Here is a 20,294-nt window from a genome sequence, read left to right as displayed (position 1 = left end):
GACCCTATGGGCACAGAACCACATGGAAGTTCAGCACTGCCCCACATCCAGGCTGCTGCAACCACAGGTCCCCAGGACAAAGGCAGTACAGAGCACAGGGGACCAGGCGGGAGAGCCCCGGGTTTCCTTCCATCACAGCGCCTCGGTTTCCTCATCAGAAGGACATACACAAGTGGGGGAAGGCTGAGGTTTCTTCTAGTGTTTTATGAATGTAGGATTCCACTCTCAGCTTCATTCAACTCATTCATGAGACAGAATACCTGGAATTTTGCTCTGAAGGTCAAGTATATTTCCCTGTGCTTTTTGTGAAAAATGTGTTGGACAAGAAGAGTCAGTTCCCTGTGACCGCACTGATCTTTTATTGCCCTTATACATTGAGAAGACATGGCAGGCCAGAAAGGCCTGTCCCCAACCACCATTTGCTGAGCCTACCACCCATTTGTCCCAAAGACCTGAGAGCTTCCAGTGGGAGCTCAGTTCAGTCCGTGCGCCGAGCCCCCCCAGGCCCGCTCACCTTAATTGCACTGCCCTACTGATGCTTCCACTAGCCCAACCCTAAGATACACACTTGCACACACATATCCAGCAGCAGAAGGCGGCTTGTCCGGCTTCCTTCCAGGCTCCCAGTACATGGGCTGGCATCCTGTGGCACCTGTAACACAGGTTCCCTTGTGGACGAGCTGCACCGAAATCGTGCATGGAGGCACCTGCACCCCCACTTCCTGATGGCTGCCCCTGAACCAAGGGCCAGGGCTCAGCCTCTGACCTGGGTGGTGGTGTCGGGGTGACTTGGAGTACATACCTGGCCCTCTCCGGGAGCCAGCCGGATCACTGAGGCACTGTAGGGGAGGAGGAGGCCACGTCACATGTGTGTTTCTCAGCTCTGAGAGCAAAGCCCAGAAACCAGTACACGTGTTGGACAAGACAGGGTCATTGCTCTCAGAGCCACCGCATGGCCCAGGCCAGCACAGTCCCAGCTGGTTCCCTGCCTCCACCACCCTGGGCCCTGGCCCTATGGGCTCCTCACCTCGTACTTCTAGGCGGCACTCACACTGTGCCTCGCCTTGTAAGTTGGTGGCCCTACAGACATAGACGCCCCCATCAAAGGGGCAGGTCTTTCTGATCTCCAAGGTCAACACTCCCTGCTTGCTGAACATGCGGAAGCGGGCATCTTCTCCCAGGTCCAGGCCATTCTTGAACCAGGAAACCTTGGGCTATAAATCAGGTAATGGGAGGGAGGGAGACCATCTCAGGTTGACAGGAGACCTGGCAGGAACCTGTTTGTATTCTAGGGGCTCCCGCTGGAATCCAAACTATGCCTAAGCAGGGAATGAACAGGGAGCCAATGGAGAGTGCCGAGGCCCTGCTCAGGGAGAGGAGCCCGACCCTGCGCCCCTGGGCAGTAGAAAGCAGGGAAAGGCTGGGGAGAGGACCGATGGAGGTTGGAGCCTCCAAACCCTGCCTCCTGAGTCTGCCTGGATCAGGATCCCAAACTGTCTACCTTGGGGCTACCCCGGACAGCACAGCAGAGGGTAGCATTGTAGCCAGCAATGACTGAGCGGTTCACCAGAGGGCGAGTGAAGCTCGGGGCCTCGGAGAAGTCCAGGGCCTTGTAGTTGGGTGGCTCATATGTGATGCCTGTGGGTGATAAGACTTTGCACCAAGAGTGCCACACCACGCTAGGCCCCCTCCCTGTTCCTACCGCCTCCCTGCCCCAGCTCCTCCTGGGGGTGGGAGTAAAGGTACAGCACCTGGTCTGGGGATAAAGACAGGCTCCTTGGTGGTGGCCGCGTTGTCACTGGGCCCCACCGCGTTATGGCTGAAGACCCGGAAGTAGTAGCCGTTGCCAACGATGAGCTCCGAGACGACACAGTGAGTGCGACGGTAATGTTCCAAGACAGTGAACCACTCCTGGGGGTGTGGAGGAAAGGGAGGGTCTCTGGGGGTCAGGCCCTACTCCCTGCCAGGGGCCTCTTTTGGGTACCCCTGGTGTCTGTACCCCAACTGTGGAGGGAACCAGATCAGAGAGGAAGGATGAAAAGCAGACCCATTCTAAGGTCAGGGGAGAAAGCTGGGGCCCGGGTGTGCCTGGCCCTGGGGAGGGTACATATGGGGGGCCCAGAACCCAGGCTCACCATGGTCTTCTTGTCAGCTTTCTGTACTGTGTAACCCAAGATCTCTGTGTTACCATCATCTTGGGGTGGCTTCCACTCCAGAACCACATTGAAACCCCATGCCTCAGTGACCCGAATATCCTGGGGAGGGCTTGGCTTGTCTGCAGGAGAGAGACCAGCCGGAACAGACCTCCTGAGACTGCTGGAGTACAAACAGAGGGCCCTGGGAGGCCCCCTCACCCCCGCCAGCCTGGACCTGGCCTGCCACCTTCTGCAGGGTCTCTGGGCATCTCAGAGAGGGGGCCCCAGTGCCACGCACCAACGACCCGCAGGACCAGCATGGCCTTGTCCTCCATGTTCTCGATCCGCAGCATCACCTCGTAGGTGCCAGAGTGGGTGCGGCGAGCAGCCCGGATGAACAGGATGGTGTCCGTGGGGCTGTTGCGGATGCTCACCTCCTCGCCTGCCAGTGGCTGCCCCTCTTTGGTCCAGGTCACCTGAGGCCGGGGCTTGCCCTGCAGGGAGGGACAGCTCACCCCCAAGCCTGGCACGACTGGGTGGCATCTCAGGGTCTGGTCAGCCCCTGAAACTCCTCTACCCGCTAGGCAAGGATGACACACCAGGGCACAGAGAGGGGGACCAGCCCTACCTGGAAAGGAATGAGGAGGTTCACGGGCTCCCCGACCTTCCTCTGGATGGTCTGGCGCAGGTGCCGGGGCACCTGGAGCCGTGGCCGCTCTGCGGGTGCCAAGTGGGCAGCTCAGCAAGGGAGGGCTCAGCCCTGGGGAGCGCTACAGCTCCTCCCCTCCCGAGGCAGGGCCCAGAAGGCTATGGCTGAGGAAAATGCCCCGCCCTCAGCTCCCCCTATCCCAGCCCCAGATGGTCTACGGAACCCCTGCCTCTATCTCCACCTCACCACACCGCTGTAAGAGAGAGGGATCAGAGAGGGTGAGCAACTTGTTCGAGGTCACGCAGTTAGGAAGTCACAGGCCAGGATGCAAATGTAGACTTTTGGACTCTATCCCTGTCCTGCAGGCTGTTTCTGCCCCAGTCTGCTGCCTCTTTCCGCTTTGAGAACCAATCTTTACATGATTGATCCTTTGCTGGGAATAGAGGAATGGGGAGTGGATCCCAGATGGCCCAATGATGCTAAATTATGAACACGAGGACAATACCTACCTGTTGAACTGAGAGGCTCAGAGAACAAAGCTCAAAGGCCTACATTTTCCCTGTCCCAGAACTAGGGGTTGATGCAAAAAAGCCCAGGGAACCCTCTCCGAATGTTTTCCCTGGGCCTGGGGCGTGAATAAAGGCTCAGACTCTCCTGTCCCTCTCTCCAGTAGGGTCTCCCGGGATGTCCCCACTTCCACCGACCCCAACGGCCAGGATGTCAGCGGCAGGTCTGTCCTGTGACTGCGCAAGGGCCACTCACGCAGTATCTCCTGCACCGTCACGGGCTCCTTGGTGGCGATGGGGGCCCCGGGCCCCGCCATATTGTGCGCCCGCACACGGAAGAGGAGCCGGGCCCCCGTGGGCAGGTCCTTCACCAGCAACGAGGTGTGTTCTGTCAGCCCCTCCAGGGCAGCTACCCACTCCGAGCCTGGCCGGGGAAGCCCGTGGGCAGCATCAACATCAAGGGCCCGCCCCACTGCCCGCCCTCCGGTGGCTGTCTGGGGCTTCTGCCGTAAAGAGGGGTAGAACAGGGTGACAGGTGCCGGTCCGAGGGGGGCAATTCAGAGGAGGGTGCTGGGTGAGGGCCCGGGGCTGGGCAGGGGCACTCACAGCCCTCCCGGCAATACTCCACGCTGTAGCCATCCAAGCCTCCGGCTCCCACCCGCTCCGGGGGCCGCCACTTGAGGGAGACGGTGGTGTCTGAGACATCCTCCACGGCCAGGTGGGTGGGCTCACTGGGGGGGCCTAGGCAGAGGCGGAGTCAGAGAGGGGTCTGAGTGAGCCTACACCACTGGGGGAAAGGGCAGGGCTCTGACCCAGACCCTCAACGGGCCACCGGTCACGCAGGGACGCTTGCCCTTAGTCTGGCTTATTCGAGGGGTGTCAGAATTATTTCAGCTCCCACTAAAAGACCTGTCTCTAGATAGGCTTACAAACAAACACAGCAATTACAAAAGAGAGCCTAGGGCCGCCTGGGTGGCTCAGTCGTTAGGCGGTAGACTTCATTTCCGCTCAGGTCATGGTCTCACGTGAGACTGAGCCCCACTTCAGGCCCCACGCTGGGCATGGAGCCTGCTTACGATTCTCTTTCCCTGCCTCTTCTCTCCTTCTCAAAAAAAAAAAAAAAAAAAAAAAATAGAGCGCTAAATAGGAATAGATACCCAAAAGAGCACAAACATGCTTAGAAGGAGCCCCTTCTGTCAGACAACACAGGAAATGCTATAAATGTAAGTTAAAGAAAAACTAGCTGGAAACGAGATTTCCTGGCACTGTATGATCGGGCGAGTTGACTAACAGCTAATAGTTGACTGACTGGAAGCCAGTCTCTAAAGAGAGAGGCCTGGACCCTTCTCCCTACAGTCCCCCCCACCCCCACCCCTTGCCTCCATCTCCCCAAGCCGTGCTGGGTCCTTGGGCAGGGGGTGGCTTCTGCCCATGCCACAGACAGCCACCCCCCCACCCCCGCTCCCACATCCTGGTAGGGACAGCTGTCCTTGAGAGCCTGACACACCTGTCAGCATCCCTTCCACCCTCTCGACCCCCATGACTCAGATGAGGAAATGGCGACTTCAGGGCAGTGACCCCAGATGGCCCTCCTGGGGGTGGTGGAGACAGACCCACGCCTCTTAGACCCCAAGGCGCCCAGTGCCCTCACCCTATCCCATATATGACAAACCCTGCTTGAAGGGAGTGGGGAAGAGGGGACAGTTAACATTTATTGAGCACCTGCTGTATGCCAGATGTTCTGCCTGCGTTATCTCATTTCACCCTAACCTCAGTTCCATGAAGTAGATACTGTCATTATCCCCATTTTACAGATGTGGAGAGTGAGGCCTGAGAGGCACCAACAGAGTGGTGAGAGGCTCAGCTCCACCCCTACCAGCTAGGTGACCTTGAGCAAGTCTTCTAACTTCTCAGAGCCTCACTTCCTTCCTCTGTGAAATGAAAAGGATTATCCCCGAGGGAGCCTTTTAAAAGGGACCCGGATGTAAATGCCTAGTGCGGTGGCCGCCCACAGAGCAGCTGCTTCTGACCAGGGAGGGCGTGGGGCAGTGCCAGGCCAGGCAGGCTCACCAATAGGCATGAAGGGCTGGGAGGCAGGGCTGGGCCTGGACATGCCGATGGCATTGACCGCGTAGACTCGCATCTCATACACCACGCCCTCAATCATGCGCCGTGCCTCGTGGCTCAGCTCCTGCAGCAGGTCAAAGTTCAGCCGCATCCACCGGAAGCTCTTCTTCTTCTTGCGCTCCAGGATGTAGCCTGATGAAGGGGAGACGGGAGCTCTGGTCTGGGGCCTAGCCTGCCCCACAACCCCGGCCCTGAGCTCTATCCCCGTGCCCTGCACTCACCCAGGACAGGCTGCCCCCCGTCGTAGGCAGGCGGCTCCCACTGCACGGTGCAGGAGTCCTCACCCACATTGCTGATCTTGGGGGCCGCGGGAGGATCTGGCACATCTGGAGGGATGGACCCACATCAGCCCCGCCCAGGGCCCAGGGCCAAGGCTGCCTGCCCCCACCACCCCACAGATGCTTCCAGAATGCAGTTCTGATCGTGTCACCAGCCTGTGACCAATGCTTTTCATGGCTCCCCACTGCCCACATTCACCCCATGTCCTCATCCCAATCCTCTCCATGGAGCTGAGAGCATGCCCGTGATGTTTGTCACATGGCTAAGCAAGTAAACGGACGGGCCTCTCTGGTGGCCCCAGGCCAGCCAGCCTCACCGATGACCTTGACTGTGAGGTTGACCTGGTCCTCGCCCACGGGGTTCTTCACCGTGACAACGTAGACACCCTCGTCTTCCTTCTCTGCCCCCTCGACAGTGAAGATGCTGCGGTCCTTGGTGGTCTCCACCCGCACCCGGCCCTCGGTGTCACACAGCAGCTGGGTTGGGGGGGAGGGGAAGTGGGGGAGAAGGGCCAAGTCAGAACCACAGGCTTTGACAGCCCGTGCAATGGCCAGAGATAGGAACAGAACTCCGCACGGGGTCCCGGGAGCAGATGTAGCTTGAGCGGAAACTGCATTCTTGTGAGCACCGAGTCCAGACAGCTTTGTTTAGTGCTCGCCGTGGGCAAAGCACTGGGGCCAGGGGCTTGGGCTCTAGGTCTGGCTTTATCACGGAGCTTTAGGCAATCACCAATTTTCTCTGTGCCTCAGTTTTCTCATCTGCCAAATGGAAATCACATGACCTTACAGAGCTGAGGATCCCGAAAGACCTCAGGTGGGTGGAGGGGTCAACTGTGCCTGGAGGAGGAAGAGCTGACCCGAGTGGTGCCCAGGCAGCTGCTCTGACAGAAAAGTGCCAGGGAAACCCCCTCTCCAGTCGGGAAGAAGTACAAAGTCAAGGTCGGCCCCGGGAGACGGGAGCTTTGGGAACAGCCCGGTCATGAGGGCTTCCCAGCAATGTTCAGGGAACTTGTGCCTGACTGAGGCATGAGGATCCCACGTAGACCATCCCTGGGGCAGGAACACAGCTGGCCAGACATGGTGGCTTCACGGAGACCTCACCAAAGGGTGGAAACCGTGTAGGCAGAAAATCACGGGAGGCAAACGAGCTGGATCCCACCATCAGCCTCACTCACCTTCTTGTCAAACACCCACTCGTCACTGTCACCTGCATCCTCCCCTGGGGCATCCAGGGATGGCCCTGCTGGGACCTTGTTCTTCTGGGAACAGAGCAGGAGGGAAGCAGGGGGAAGAGGGGCTGACTCAGCCTGGAGGGTATCATCCCTGCCCAGCGGCCCCTCTGGCCCCCCTTTGCCCACCCACATTCTGCTGCCCACCTTGCCCGCCTCCCAGCCAGCTGAGCCTCTGCACTCCCAGTGGGTAGCCAGTTGTAGGGTGTGCACTTGTGGGATGGGGAGCCGATGCCAACACCCGTTGGTCCCACGCAACCATTTTACAGATGGGGAAGTGGAGGAGGGATCCACAGTACCTGTGTGAGGGTCTTCTGCCAAATCACAGTGGGAGCGGGGTCCCCAGAGATAGGGACATCCAGGCGTAGCTTGTTCCCAGCCACAACCACAATGGTATCCGGCTTGCGGCCCGGACAGTCCAGGTGGATCTTGGGAGGTTCTGGGGGGGGAGATGGCATAGGTCAGAAAAAGGGGCAGGGGCCCTAGCGTCATGAAAGAGGCGGAAACTGGAAGGAGTCCATGCCCCTGGTGGTTGTTTTTTAATCAATTCAACTGACATATAATTTCCATTCAAGAAGATGCCAAGATTTGAGCATACGGCTCAATGAGGTGTCACAATTGTATACACCTGTGCAACCACCACCAGGTCAAGATCTAGGACCTTTCCATCCCCCCTGGAAGTTCCAGGGAAGTTTGTAACACCGGGTCGCCTACTGTAGCATTTCTCAGACTGCGTTTAGGAGGAACACCAGTGTCTTGCCAGAAAAAAGAAAAAGAAGTTTCCACGGCCAAATCGATGAGGAGGCCCTGGATGAAACAGAGTTAAGCACAATTTCTTCACCACAGGATTTTCCAGAGCCTTTGAGATGCTTCTGAGTCAGCAGGAGGTGGCCCGAGTGTTCAGTGATTCTCAAACTGACTTCACCATGGAACCCTTTTTGTTTCCCCCTAAATTCTCAGGTTAGTTAACATACAGTGTGGCCTTGGCTTCAGGAGTAGAATCCAGTGGCTCATCACTTACATATACCTTTTTTTAATGCTTATTTTATTTATTTATTTTGAGAGAGAGAGAGCGCGCGCGTGTGCAAGCAGGGAAGGAACAGAGAAAGTGGGAGACAGAATCCAAAGCAGGCCCAGGCTCTGAGCTGTCAGCACGGACCTGACGCGGGGCTTGAACTCACAAACCGCAAGATCATGACCTGAGCCGAAGTCGGACGCTTAACCGACTGAGCCACCCAGGTGCCCCTCCAACCATGGAACCCTTTTTATTTTTTTTATTTTTTGCTGGAAATAGTGTTTTTTTTTTCAATATATGGAATTTATTGTCAAATTGGTTTCCATACAACACCTGGTGCTCATCCCAAAAGGTGCCCTCCTCAATACCCATCACCCACCCTCCCCTCCCTCCCACCCCCCCATCAACCCACAGTTTGTTCTCAGTTTTTAACAGTCTCCTATGCTTTGGCTCTCTCCCACTCTAACCTCTTTTTTTTTTTTCCTTCCCCTCCCCCATGGGTTTCTGTTAAGTTTCTCAGGATCCACATAAGAGTGAAACCATATGGTATCTGTCTTTCTCTGTATGGCTTATTTCACTTAGCATCACACTCTCCAGTTCCATCCACGTTGCTACAAAAGGCCATATTTCATTCTTTCTCATTGCCACGTAGTATTCCATTGTGTATATAAACCACAATTTCTTTATCCATTCATCAGTTGATGGACATTTAGGCTCTTTCCATAATTTGGCTATTGTTGAGAGTGCTGCTATAAACATTGGGGTACAAGTGCCCCTATGCATCAGTACTCCTGTATCCCTTGGGTAAATTCCTAGCAGTGCTACTGCTGGGTCATAGGGTAGGTCTATTTTTAATTTTCTGAGGAACCTCCACACTGCTTTCCAGAGCGGCTGCACCAATTTGCATTCCCACCAACAGTGCAAGAGCATGGAACCCTTTTTAAATGGAGTATCCCTATTCAATGAATGAACTTAGTTTGGAAAGCCCTGACCTAGAGCATGCTTCAGCCCGGACTACCCTCCTGAAGTTAGGATAGATGCTTGATGTTTAATCTAAAAGAAGGAGGGGTGGGGCGCCTGGGTGGCTCAGTCGGTTGAGCGTCCGACTTCAGCTCAGGTCACGATCTCACGGTTCGTGAGTTCAAGCCCCGCATCAGGCTCTGGGCTGATGGCTCAGAGCCTGGAGCCTGCTTCCGATTCTGTGTGTGTGTCTCTCTCTCTGCCCCTCCCCCATTCATGCTCTGTCTCTCTCTGTCTCAAAAATAAATAAACATTAAAAAAAACAATAATAAATAAATAAATAAATAAATAAATAAAAATAAAAGAAGGAGGGGTACTTCTAAAAGCAGAAAATTAATAATGAAATCTCACATCTTCTTGTCTCATCTTTCCTACACCCCGTGGAGGAGGCACGTCAGGATTCCCACTTCAGAGAATAGGAAACTGAGGTGCATAGAGATTATAATTGGCCCATGGTTCTGACTGACAGAGCTGGGGCTTGGGTCTTGGGGTCCCCACTCCAGCTTCCTTGCTCTTCCCTCTGTGAGTGGAGAGGGACATGGGTGGAGTGGGCATGGGGAGGAGGTCCCGTGACTCACCTTGCCTGGGCACGAAGTCAATCTTGACCTCTGCAAGAGAAGGGAGAGTGTGTGGCACGGGGCTGGGCACAGGCAGAGCCCGGTGACGGGGCCCCCACCTGGCCCAGGCGCCCGCTCACCCATGAAATGGAGCTTCGCTGACAGGTTGCAGGCGAAGCCCTCAGGCACAAAGCTGTAGTCCGCCTCGTCGGCAGGTGTGACGTCGTCAATCGTCAGTTTGTGGACTCTGCAGGGATGTAGTGGCTCAGGGGAGCCCACTGGACCACACACCCCAGTCTCGTGGTAGTCAGGGCTCCAGAGGGCCCCTGCCCCGCCTTAGCTCAGTGGGGTGCTGGTATTTTAAATGCTCTCTTTCTCTATTTTTGGCTTTCTAGCTCCCTCGCGTGTTTTCAGAGGTAGGCAATGTACAAGTGCCCCTTGGCTGGGCCTTTAGAGACTGATCGGGGGCTGCTGTCACTAATCTCTGTGACCTTGGACCCAGCACGGGCCGGTGCAGATGCTCGAGGCATGAGTAAGAGAGTGGGAGAGAGTGAGGGCCCTTGGCCAGAGCTGGCCTGGCTGCCTGCTGCCCTGCCCTGGCCATGACCTGCGGGGAGGGGGCCGGGGGAACTCCCAGCCTGTCTGTCTCTCTCACTACTTCTCTCTTTCTGTCCTCTGCCTCTGCAGGATTCTCTTCTGTATGCTCCTGTCTCTCCCTCTCTCTCTGTCTCTCTATCTCAGTCTGTGTCCTGTGTCTATTCGTGTGTCTCTTCCTGTCCCTCTCTGTCTCACTGTCTCTATCTCTCTCTTTCTCTGTCTCTCCCTGTTTTTCCCTGTCTCCCTATGTGTCTCTAGTGTCTGTCTGTTTCTCCCTCTGTCTCTCTCTCTCTCAGTCTCTGCTCTCCCCATCTGCCTGCCCCCGTTTGCATTGGGGCCCAGCTCTGCACACTCACCGCCCAATGTGGGACACCTTTACGCGGCTGTCCGGCACCAGCTCCTTCCCGTTCTTCAGCCACACGCCCCGCACGTTCTCATCGGACACTTCACACTTGAACACCGCCTGGTCCTTTGCACCCACGGTCAGGTCTGCGATGCTCTGGTACACCTCCAGCTTTTTCTCTGGGGGGCGGAGGACAGGGCAGAGCCAGTGAGCCGGGGAGGGTGTGTGTGTGCTACCCCCCACCCCACCCCCCGGGGCCTCACCCTGAACAATGAGTTCGGCCAGCGCCTGGCCCCCGCTGGTGCGCAGCGCATAGTGCCCCGCGTCCTCCAGCGTCGCCTCGTTGATGATGAGGTGGTGTCTCTGCCCGTCCTTCTTGAACCGGTATTTGAAGGTCTCCTCCCTGGTCAGCTCCACCCCATCCTTCAGCCTGGCCGGGGGGCGGGCAGTAAGTGCCGAGGCCTCCTTTGGGGATGCCCGCAGGCCCCCCAGCCCTGCCCACGCCCCCGTGCCTCTGGCACTCACCACTTGACCTGGGCCCCCTCCTCAGACACTTCGCACTCGAACTCCACCCGCTGCCCCACCATCACCAGCTGGTCTTCCAGGGGCCGAGTGATCAGCACGGGGGGCTCTGGCGAGCAAGGAGAACGTAGATGGCCGAGCCCTGTGCACCCTCCCCGCAGGGTCCCAGCCTCCCAGGGGCCCCGGTCCAGGCCCACCTTTGACGAACAGCTCGGTGCTGCACTTCTCCCCGCCCACCACGCACTGGTAGGCCGCGTCATCGGCCAGCGAGCACTGGCTGATGGTCAGCGTGCGCTTGGCACCCACAGACTCGAAGATATACCTGCGCCGGGGGCCGGGGGCGGGGCATGGATGGACAGCCGTCACTCACCTCGTGTGTCCCAGGTGCCCGGTCCAACCCCCTCCTCCCGTCGGACGGTGCCCCCACCCCCGAGCCTTCCTTCCCGGAGCTGGGCCTTACTTGCTGTGGAGCAGAAGGGGCCACGGGAGCATCCAGGCGGGAGGAAGCGAGACCCGGAGCAAAAGGGCGAGGAACAGAGACAGGCAGAAACAGAAAGATGGGCAATTAGACCCAGGGAGAGGAAAATGGGGAGAGACACGCAGGGCAGAAGCCACACAGAGACAGAGAACACGGCAGCGGCCGGCCGTGAGAGGCACGGAGAGCAGGCTGGGAGCCTCCCTGCCCCCACTGCTCCCGGGGCTGCACCTGCCCCCCCACCCCCAGCCCTCAGCACCTGCCCCCAGCACCTGCCGCTCATCTGGATCTCCTGTCCATTCTTCAGCCACTTGACCTCGGCGTCGGGGTCGGCCAGCTCCACGGTCAGCCGGATCTTGTGGCCCTTGCTCACCTGGTAGGCGGGCTCCAGCTTCTTCTGAAAGGCTGAGCACGTCGTCAGCACCCCCACTGCCCTGCCGCCCCTGCTGCCCCAGAAGGCTCACACGCATCACCGTGGCTGGTGGCCGTGCCACTGGGCCGAGTCCTCCCACCACACTCTGCCTGTGTCCCCCATTTTCTCTATCTCCACTGTGCCTGTCTCTTTATTATCTCTGTCTGTTCTACGTGTCTGTCTCCTCTCTCTTTGTCCTTCTGCCTTCCTTGGGGTCCCCTCCACCTGCTCAGCTCAGGGATAGGGTTAGCGGCTCCTAGAGAGACAGAAGCTTGGCCGGAGAGGGAGACAGCAGCCAAAGGGACCTTCTCTCCTTCTTGACTCTGCTTTACAGCACACCCCAGGCTTCTACTCAGTGAGGAGGGCCCAGCTGTGCTCTGTCCTCTTCTTGTGGTGTCTCTGGTCTAAGCTGACTCTTACCTTTTCGTGTGTGTGTGTGTGTGTGTGTGTGCACGCATGTGAGTGTGTGCGTGTGCCCTCTCCTCTTGCATGGCAGCAGAGGGCTAACCTGTGCTCTTCTTCTCGTCTCGCTTCATGCCCTTGAGCCTCTTGAGCATGCCGCGCAGGTCGGTGATGCCATGCTGGAAGGCGATGCGCTCATATTCGGAGGGGGATGCCTGCCGCAGGATCTCCCACACGTCCTCCTCGGCTGGCGCCTCCAGCCTCGGGTCCCTGCGTCCAGCAGAGAAGCCTCAAGGGAATCCCCTCTGGCTGGGGGGGGGGGGGGGGGGGGCAGGACTGTTGCCCCCCGCCCTCCCCTGGGGTAGGGCTTCCTGGGGCCCAGGACCCCTCTGGTGGTGCCGCTTGGGCTGGCTTTGGACCTCGAGTTCAGTATGGGGGAGTCCTGGTGGAACTGGGGGTGACGGGGGCGCAGGCTTCATCAGGCACTCACCTTAGGTTCCGGAAACTGCTGCTCCGGGCAGGACAAAAAGGCAGTGGACCATTAGAGGCATGGGCCACCTGCCCACAAAGGCCCCGGGGCCACAGCCCATGGGGCTTCACCCCTCCCTTCTCCCCACGCCCGTGTCCCTCCATTTACACAGCAGGGCCTTCCCCACACAGGGCCTTGTTTGTTCCTCCTGAGCTCTGGCAGGTGAGTATCTGGAGAACCAAAACTCAGAGACGCCCCAGGCAGTGGGGATCCACACTCAGGTCTGTCTGATTCCCAGCCCTGTCTGTCACCAGGGTACAGAGTCCCACCAACACCCTGTTGCCCCCAAACACCGGCCCCCGATGCTTACTCTCTAGGCCACGGCAGCATCAGCCATAACGCAGGGTCCAGGAGAGAGAAGGAAAGGACACAGAGTCAGCTGGAGGGGCTGGGGGAGAAATCCCTGCAGCTTGGTGCCCCCTCCCAGCTTCTTGTGAGTCCCCGGAGCCTACTGAGGCAAGCTCTCATGGACTCAAGCGTCAGGGGTCGTGGGGGACCCTGGGAGGATCTTAGTTCACAAGCTATCATGTCTGCAGAGCCCTCTGACTCTTCCCAACACCAGGATTATCCAAATTTTTTTTTAATGCTTATTTATTTTTGAGATACAGAGTGAGACAGAGCACAAGGGGAAGAGAGACAGAGAGAGGAGACACAGAATCCGAAGTAGGCTCCAGGATCTGAGCCATCAGCACAGAGCCTGATGCAGGGCTCGAACCCACAAACAGTGAGATCGTGACCTGAGCCAAAGTCACCACTTTACTGACTGAGCCACCCAGGCACCCCTAGGATTATCCCATTTGACACACAGGGAAATTGGTTTAGAGAGGTACAGTAACCAGCTCAGGGCCACACAGCCGGAAAACCGCATTGCTGGAATTTGAAATGGGGCCTCACCATCTGCCCAGGAGCTGCTACCCAGGGGCTCACCTCTTCTTCAGCAACGAGCTGAAATCCAGAGTTCCAGCGTCCTCGTGGCTGTCACTACGGAGAGGGACCCCAGTAAGGACCTCCCCAACTGGAAGAGGCTTGGGGAGGTGGGGGTGGGGAGAGGTACTGGGAGAAGAAGGGACACTGTCTGGATGGGGGGCTCCATCTCAGACCCCCGAAGTCTGACAAGCATGGGCTGGGAGAGGGGTACCTGATCCGCCGACCACTTCCAGCCAGGCTCCTGTGGGGTTAGAACCAGTTCCTTCAGCTGCCCAGGGGAGCTTGCTGTCCCCCATCACTATCAACTTCAGCTCTGTCCCCCCACAGCCCCCCCCCCCCCCCCCCTTCCCCCCCCCCCCCCCCCCCGCCCTCCCCCCCCCCCCCCCCCCCCCCCCCCCCCCAACATCATTCACAGCCCTGACCCCGAGGGGCTTCAGATCCCAGCACTGGCCTCCCTGCCGTCCCTGAGAAGAGATGACCACTCACGTGCGGCGAAAAGCTGATCGGAGGTCCAGATCTCCAGGGCCAACGGCCTCTGTGTTCAGAGAGGGAGAGGAGACAGGGAAGAGGCTTCAGAAGCCTGGGGCGAGGTACACCCCAGAAGCCTCGCTCACCCCGGAGTCTCCGAGTATTACAGACCTGCCCATCCATGACCCTTGAGAGCGGGCATCTGCCCCAGGACCCCACATTCTGAGCCTTTCCAGAGCTGAGGTACCAGGGAGTTTGGGTAGTTGATGGTCCCCAGCCCCTTAGCAGTGGCTGATCTCCCACTCAGCTCCCAGCTCACCCTTCACCTGTTCACCTGTGCCAGGAGCCTGGACCATCTCACCATCCAGGTGAGATCTGGCCTTGGCTGTCAGACCCCACCCCAACCCTGGGAACCTCCATGGGTTTCTCTCGTGCCCCTGCATGAGCAGCACTGGGCATGTGGGCAGCGGTTGTCCGGTTGGGACTAGGCATCCTCCTTAGTGTTGGGAAATGGAGGCAGATGTGGGGGATGAGACCCATGGGGACCTGAGCCCAGGACGCCAGGGCTCCCCTCACCATGGACAGTGAGACTGAAGTTGCAGCTGTCAAATTTGTCCTTGGTGGAAACCTCACAGCGGTAGCCACCTGCAAAAGTAGTCTGGGCATCTGTGATGTGCAGCTCAAACAGGTAGACCTGTAGAAGGAAGGTATCAGGGGAGACCAGGGACCGGAAGAGAAGGCCCTTCACTCCTAAAGGAGACTGGGAGTGGCTAATGGCCACCAACATTTTCACCCCTCAGGGTTTAGTTAACCTGTGGGTAAGGGTTTTGTGTAAATAGGAAAAAGAGCCCCTTGTCAAGACACATGACTGCCATCTGCTGGCACAAGGTGGTAATAAAATATAAATCTGTGATGGCTACGAGGCAAATGACCTTCACTTAAGACAAGGCACTTTTGTGAAGTGCACAACCCACACAACTGAACGTGTTGGCCCTGCCCTGCCAGAGGAGCCTTTGCCTGGGCCAAGACTGTGGAAGAGTGGGAGGAGCGGAAGCTGGGAATCAAAGCACAGGTTCTAGGCCTGGCTCTGAGTGACATCAGACCAGCAGCAGCAACCTCTCAAGCTTCGGTTTCTTTGTATAATGAAGGGCCCCTTGAGCTCCAATCCTCATCCATCCAGAGGGTTCACATCTTCACTGGCTGATGCCACCTTCCCCCATGCTTCATGAGGTCCCTCAGCCTTCCTGGGCCCCCTGCCCCCACAAGTTTTATTATGCCCCCTTAAGACTGTCACGCCCTCCAAGCCCGGCATGTCCCACAGGTCTCCTGGGCCTCCCCATTTTCCCCGGGTGCCCCTGGCTATCCAACCTGCTTCCCAACTTCCCTAGGTCTCGTTTTTGCACCTCCTGTGTGCCTTCAGTCTCAGGGTGACCCCCAGGCTCCCCTGTGCCCCCGGTGCCTCCCAGGGGCTCCCATGCCCTCTTTCCAGGGGGCCCCTGAACCGTGCCGTGCCCACAGGCCCCACCTTGCTGGTCCGGTCGTAACTGTTGTGCAGCTGCAGGTGTTGGCCCACCTTGCTGCTCAGGTCCACCCACTTGCCCTTGAACCACTTGACTATGGGCGGTTTCAGGAGGCTGGCGCCTGCCACGCGGGCTGAGAAGGTGATGCTGCCACCTGCAGGGAAAGGGCAACAGGCTGGGCCTGGGCGGGTGCCCTGCTGTGCCCTGCCCCACCCCACCCCGGGGTGCGACAGCCCACACTCACCTGCGGTCACCTCGCCATCCTGTGGCCGCATCACAAAGAGGCCGATGGGGTCATCAGAGGCACCAGAGCCATCGGGGGCTGCTGAGCTTGACCCTGTGAGCAGAGGCCTTTGTGACCTGCCTTGGGACACCCCATCCGCTGGCCTTCACCGTCCCTGCACCGCCCTCCCTGCACCGGCTCACCTTTGGGACTTGGGGAGCCTCCTCCCTCCTCAGTGGTCGAGGCCAGTGCTTCTCCGGAGCCTCCAGGAGCCTCAGTAGGGGCAGGAGCAGGGCCCGGCACAGGCTCTGCCTTCTCTGGAAGGGAAAGGGTGGGGGGTCGTGGAGCAGCTTCTAAGCAGAGAGCCCTCCTCTTGCCCCTGGTCCCCCTCAGTCTTTGCAGGCTGGTCACATACTGCAGCGTGTGCATCTGGCCTCCTCACCCTCGCAGACTGCACGCCCACGCCCTGGTGGGTCAGCCCGGGTGGCTGTAGGCTCCATTCCTCCCCTCCTTTCCCCAGGGGCTCCCTCCACACCCGCAGCAACCAGGGGCTTCCCTGCCAGCGCACGCAGCCCACCGAGCCCCATCTGTGAGAAGGCGTCTGGAGGGAGGGCTGCGTGGTGCCTTATCCATCTCAGAACTTTCCCTACTTCCACAATGACTGGAACAGGCCAGGGAGACACATGGGGACACTCAGTGAGGTCTTGCTGCAGAAAAGGGAGGAAGGGAATTCCTGGCAGACGGCTCAGCCAAAGCAAAGGCAAGAAAGTGGGAAGGCTCCTCCTATACCCTGGGTGAGGGAGAGATGGCCAGGCTGCCCCAGAAGCTCAAACCTAGGGAAGGCGGACCAGGGTCTTACCTGCTTCTATGACCTTGAGGTCAAACTTGACCTTGGAGGAGCCAGCGATGACTGCGTAGGGTCCCTGGTCGGCGGGGCCCACGTCCCGCACTGTCAGAGTGTGCCTCGTGCCCTCGGCTGCTAGGCCATACTTGTCACTGGCGCTGATGTCACTGCCCCCCCGCTGCCAGCGCACCTTTACTCCTGACCGCTCTGTCTCGGCCTCGAACACAGCAGGGCTGCTGGCTGCCACCTCCACTGACCTTGGCTTCTTGCTGAAGGCTGAGACTGAGATAGGCCAATGGAGGCTGCAGGAGCCACTGGCTGGCCCAGGCACCCCATCCCTGCATCCCTTCTTCCTAAAGCACTTTAAGGCATCACCTCATTTAATGCTTCAGTGGCTCTATGAGACCGATGCAATTATTATGCCCATTTCTCACATGTGGACACTGAGGCTCAGAGAGTTCAAGTGACTTATCCAACATCACACAGCCAGTAGGCAGAAGAGCCAGGGCCGTGGTCCTAACCTCCACACAAGAATTTTGTTAGGTATGTCCTTGGATACCTGACCCTTCCTTCCTGGGGAAGCCCAACTCCCTCTCTCCCCCACCATCTGGGGCCCTTGGCAAGGGGCAGGTACTCTGTCCACTTGAATTGTGGCTAAATTTGTTCTCCAAGGGCCTCAGGCTGAGAATCAGCAACTGAGATAAAGCTGGACTGGGAGGCGCCGGGGGCTGGGGGGCTGGGTCCCTGCCCTGAATGACCTTGGTAAGGGCACAAGCCAGGACCAAGTCCCTGGCCTGTGACTTTCTCTGCCCTTGGCCCAGGATCAGGGCTTCTCGACCATTCTCTCGCAGAAGAGAAGAACTGGCATTTTCACGCCAGGTGTGAGGGCCAAAGGAACGCAGGCTCCTAAAGCAGGGACTATCACAACTGGAGAGAGCCAACTCAACTCCTCCTTATACAGATAGGGAAACTGAGACCCAGAGAGGGCAAGGGCTTGCCCAAGAGCATTCAGCGAGACTGGCTCAAGTCTAGACTCGGGCCCCTGCCTGTGGCAGCCTTTTCCCAAAAGGCAAGCCCAGGCCTAATCTTGCTGCAGAAGGAGATGGGATGGGGATAGGGAAGGGATCCTCTTCTGTCCTGAGACTGGAGTGATGGCCCACTCTGTACCCCCTGGCCCTGGTTCACCCTCACTCTCATCAGAAGGATGGGAAGGAGAAACCAAGAATCAGAAAAAGACCCAGAAGACAGCCCCCACTCTCAGGAACTCAGGAACTCAGGAACTCACTCAGGAACCCCCCAATTATAGATGTCCCAGCCCTCCTGGCCCCCCACCCAGCCCCAACCCTAGACCTGCGGCTACCTGGCTTCTTCCCCGGCTCAGGCATCTTGAGAGAGATCACACCAGGATCTGAGCAGTCACAGGCCACCCAAGGAGGATCTGAGCAGGACCCGTCCCCCCACACTATATAAGGGGCCCTCCCCCTCCCCAGGATTTCTTATCTGCCTCTTGCCCAACCACCTGCTAAATATAGACAAATTCCAGAGAGCAAGGCTCTCCAGGGCGATGGCAGGGCCACACTGTTCCCGGCTATCTCCTGTCCCTTCCCCCTTGGGTCCAATATGATGGCTTCTGCCCCTCTAACCCTTGGTAAGCCTCAGGGGCACCCCAAGCCCTATCTATATGTTCATCTGACAGGGAGATTGTATGGTGAATTGGCACAGATCCAGATCCTGGGGCCGGGCTGCCCTGAGACCAGGCGCTGCCCTTTCCTTAACCTCAGTGCCTTAGTTCCTTCATCTATAAAGTGGGGTGATGAAAGCAGCATCCACTGTGTAGGACTGTTCCATGAACTAAGTGGGTTTATAAATGGAAAGGCGAGAGCAGGGCCAGGCACACAGAAAGTGCTGAATGAAAATATCTCTCCTACTGCGGCGCACAGGGCCCTGGGCTGGCCTCGTGCTGCAGAGTCCTGGGTGGGCTTAGTCCAGGGCCATGTGGGGAGAGAGCAGTACTGGGGGCTGGTGCCACCCAAGGGGAAGGGCTGGGCGGGGTCTGCAGGTAAGGGTATTGGGGTAAACCTCAAAGCGGAAGCCAGAAGCAGAGATGGCTCTTGCCAAAGTCTCAAGGATTCACAGGGAAAATACTGCCAGAATATTCTGAATTCCCATCCCCACCCCCACTGTTCCTCTATGAACTTTGGCCGTCTGTGACTGCCCCCCCTTCCTACCCACCCACCCACCCCCCACCCTGTCACCTCAGCGGTATCGGTTGCTACACAGAAAGAAGCAAATTACACGTGACTTTCTCCAAACAAGGTCCAATATCAGGAAAGGCCATTTGTCCCTTCTGACCCTCATGGGAGGAATTCGTACACAAGCATTGCCACGTGGTCCAAACTTACCATTCCTGTAGACACGGAATCCATTCTTTTCTGCCTCTGTGGAGTGCTTTCTAACTACTTTTAAACTGTATTGCATTCCCCTTGGCCTTCTTAAAGAGGACGGAACACCATTGACCCTCTCCTGGGGCTTGGAACCCTGAGAAGGGAGGTCACAGTTTCGCTCTCGGGGCAAGGATGTGTTTGGGGGTGTTTGCGCCGATGCTAATGGCCCCGGAGTCCGGGTTCTCTGAGGTCTGCTGGCTGCTTTGGGCCGTTTACTCAGTCCCAGGTGGTCTGCTCCCCCCATCTTGCTGTGGTTGCAAACAAGACGCTTCTAGGCTCATCTTTTTCTGTTTCTCCCTTGTTGTGGACTAGAAGCCAGAGAGCACAAGACAGCAGCTATGCACTAGGGTCCGGCCAGCATGGATGCTGTGAGGACGCCTTGGGGTTTAATTCCTGCTCCTGGCCGTGCTCCACGGCACCCCATTCCAGACACGTTGAGCCTTTCTGCTCCACGCTGACCTAGCACCCACGTGCAGTGGGATCTGGCCCGCCCCTCTCCTAGCTGTGTGACCTTGAACAAATCATTTGACCTCTCCAAGACTCAGTTTCCCAATCTATAAAATGGGATGATATCCGACTCTGCTTGTCAAGGTTGACATGTAATAAGTGGCCAGAAAATCCAGTGTGGCAGCCATTATCACTAATCGTCCCCATTGGGACCATAACCTGAAGAGTTTCAGCCTCACTGGGGCATTTTTAAAAGCCCACTTATCGGGGCGCCTGGGTGGCTCCGTTGGTTAAGCGTCCAACTTCGGCTCATGTCATGATCTCACAGTTTGTGAGTTCGAGCCCCACGTCGGGATCTGTCCCAACAGCTCAGAGCCTGGAGCCTGCTTCGGATTCTGTGTCTCCCTCTATCTCTGCCCCCGCGCTGCTCATGCTCTGTCTCTCTCTGTCTCAAAAATAAATAAAAACATTAAACAAAAAATTTTTTAAAAAGCCACTCATCAGGTGCGGAGGACTTTTTAATGATTTATTCCCCTGATAACAAACAAGGACCTGTCGTTTCACCAGCCCTGACCCCTTGCCAGGCGCTGTGTGTCATTTGTCCTGATGTCCCTACCCAGCACTG

At 57.7% G+C, this 20,294-nt stretch overlaps 1 protein-coding gene across 1 annotated transcript; it reads right to left on the bottom strand.

Annotated features, from left to right (window-relative positions):
- Positions 1-335: 335 nt before the first annotated feature.
- Positions 336-18,986, bottom strand: MYBPC3 (myosin binding protein C3). The gene is made up of 34 exons (XM_049647407.1): positions 18,139-18,986; positions 16,794-17,060; positions 16,138-16,251; positions 15,956-16,048; positions 15,717-15,865; positions 14,768-14,885; positions 14,210-14,258; positions 13,935-13,964; positions 13,724-13,777; positions 12,758-12,778; positions 12,374-12,537; positions 11,726-11,858; positions 11,439-11,441; positions 11,176-11,300; positions 10,982-11,087; positions 10,720-10,886; positions 10,470-10,635; positions 9,657-9,763; positions 9,538-9,567; positions 7,224-7,363; positions 6,871-6,954; positions 6,013-6,172; positions 5,639-5,743; positions 5,361-5,549; positions 3,897-4,031; positions 3,547-3,714; positions 2,764-2,852; positions 2,434-2,629; positions 2,136-2,275; positions 1,752-1,911; positions 1,502-1,638; positions 1,028-1,214; positions 803-839; positions 336-652 (listed from the first exon to the last, which is right to left on the bottom strand). The coding sequence occupies exons 1-33, from the start codon at positions 18,161-18,163 to the stop codon at positions 829-831; spliced, it is 3,822 nt and encodes a 1,273-aa protein (XP_049503364.1). The 5' UTR covers positions 18,164-18,986; the 3' UTR covers positions 336-652; positions 803-828.
- Positions 18,987-20,294: the final 1,308 nt, after the last annotated feature.

Source organism: Panthera uncia, chromosome D1 (assembly GCF_023721935.1).
Source record: "Panthera uncia isolate 11264 chromosome D1, Puncia_PCG_1.0, whole genome shotgun sequence".
Classification (NCBI taxonomy): Eukaryota; Metazoa; Chordata; class Mammalia; order Carnivora; family Felidae; genus Panthera; species Panthera uncia.
The sequence above is the reverse complement of the archived record's forward strand: the minus strand, read 5'-3'. Positions and strand labels throughout refer to the sequence as shown.

What these genes read in the sequence shown, in the direction of transcription:
- MYBPC3 (XM_049647407.1), bottom strand. Translation starts at nt 18,163, where the DNA reads ATGCCTGAGCCGGGGAAGAAGCCAG. An exon ending in CGGGGGGCAGCCTGTCCTGG is followed by an intron (nt 5,550 to 5,638) that starts GTGAGTGCAGGG and finishes CCCCTTCATCAG; the next exon opens with GCTACATCCTGGAGCGCAAG. An exon ending in CCAGCCCTTCATGCCTATTG is followed by an intron (nt 4,032 to 5,360) that starts GTGAGCCTGCCT and finishes GCCTCTGCCTAG; the next exon opens with GCCCCCCCAGTGAGCCCACC.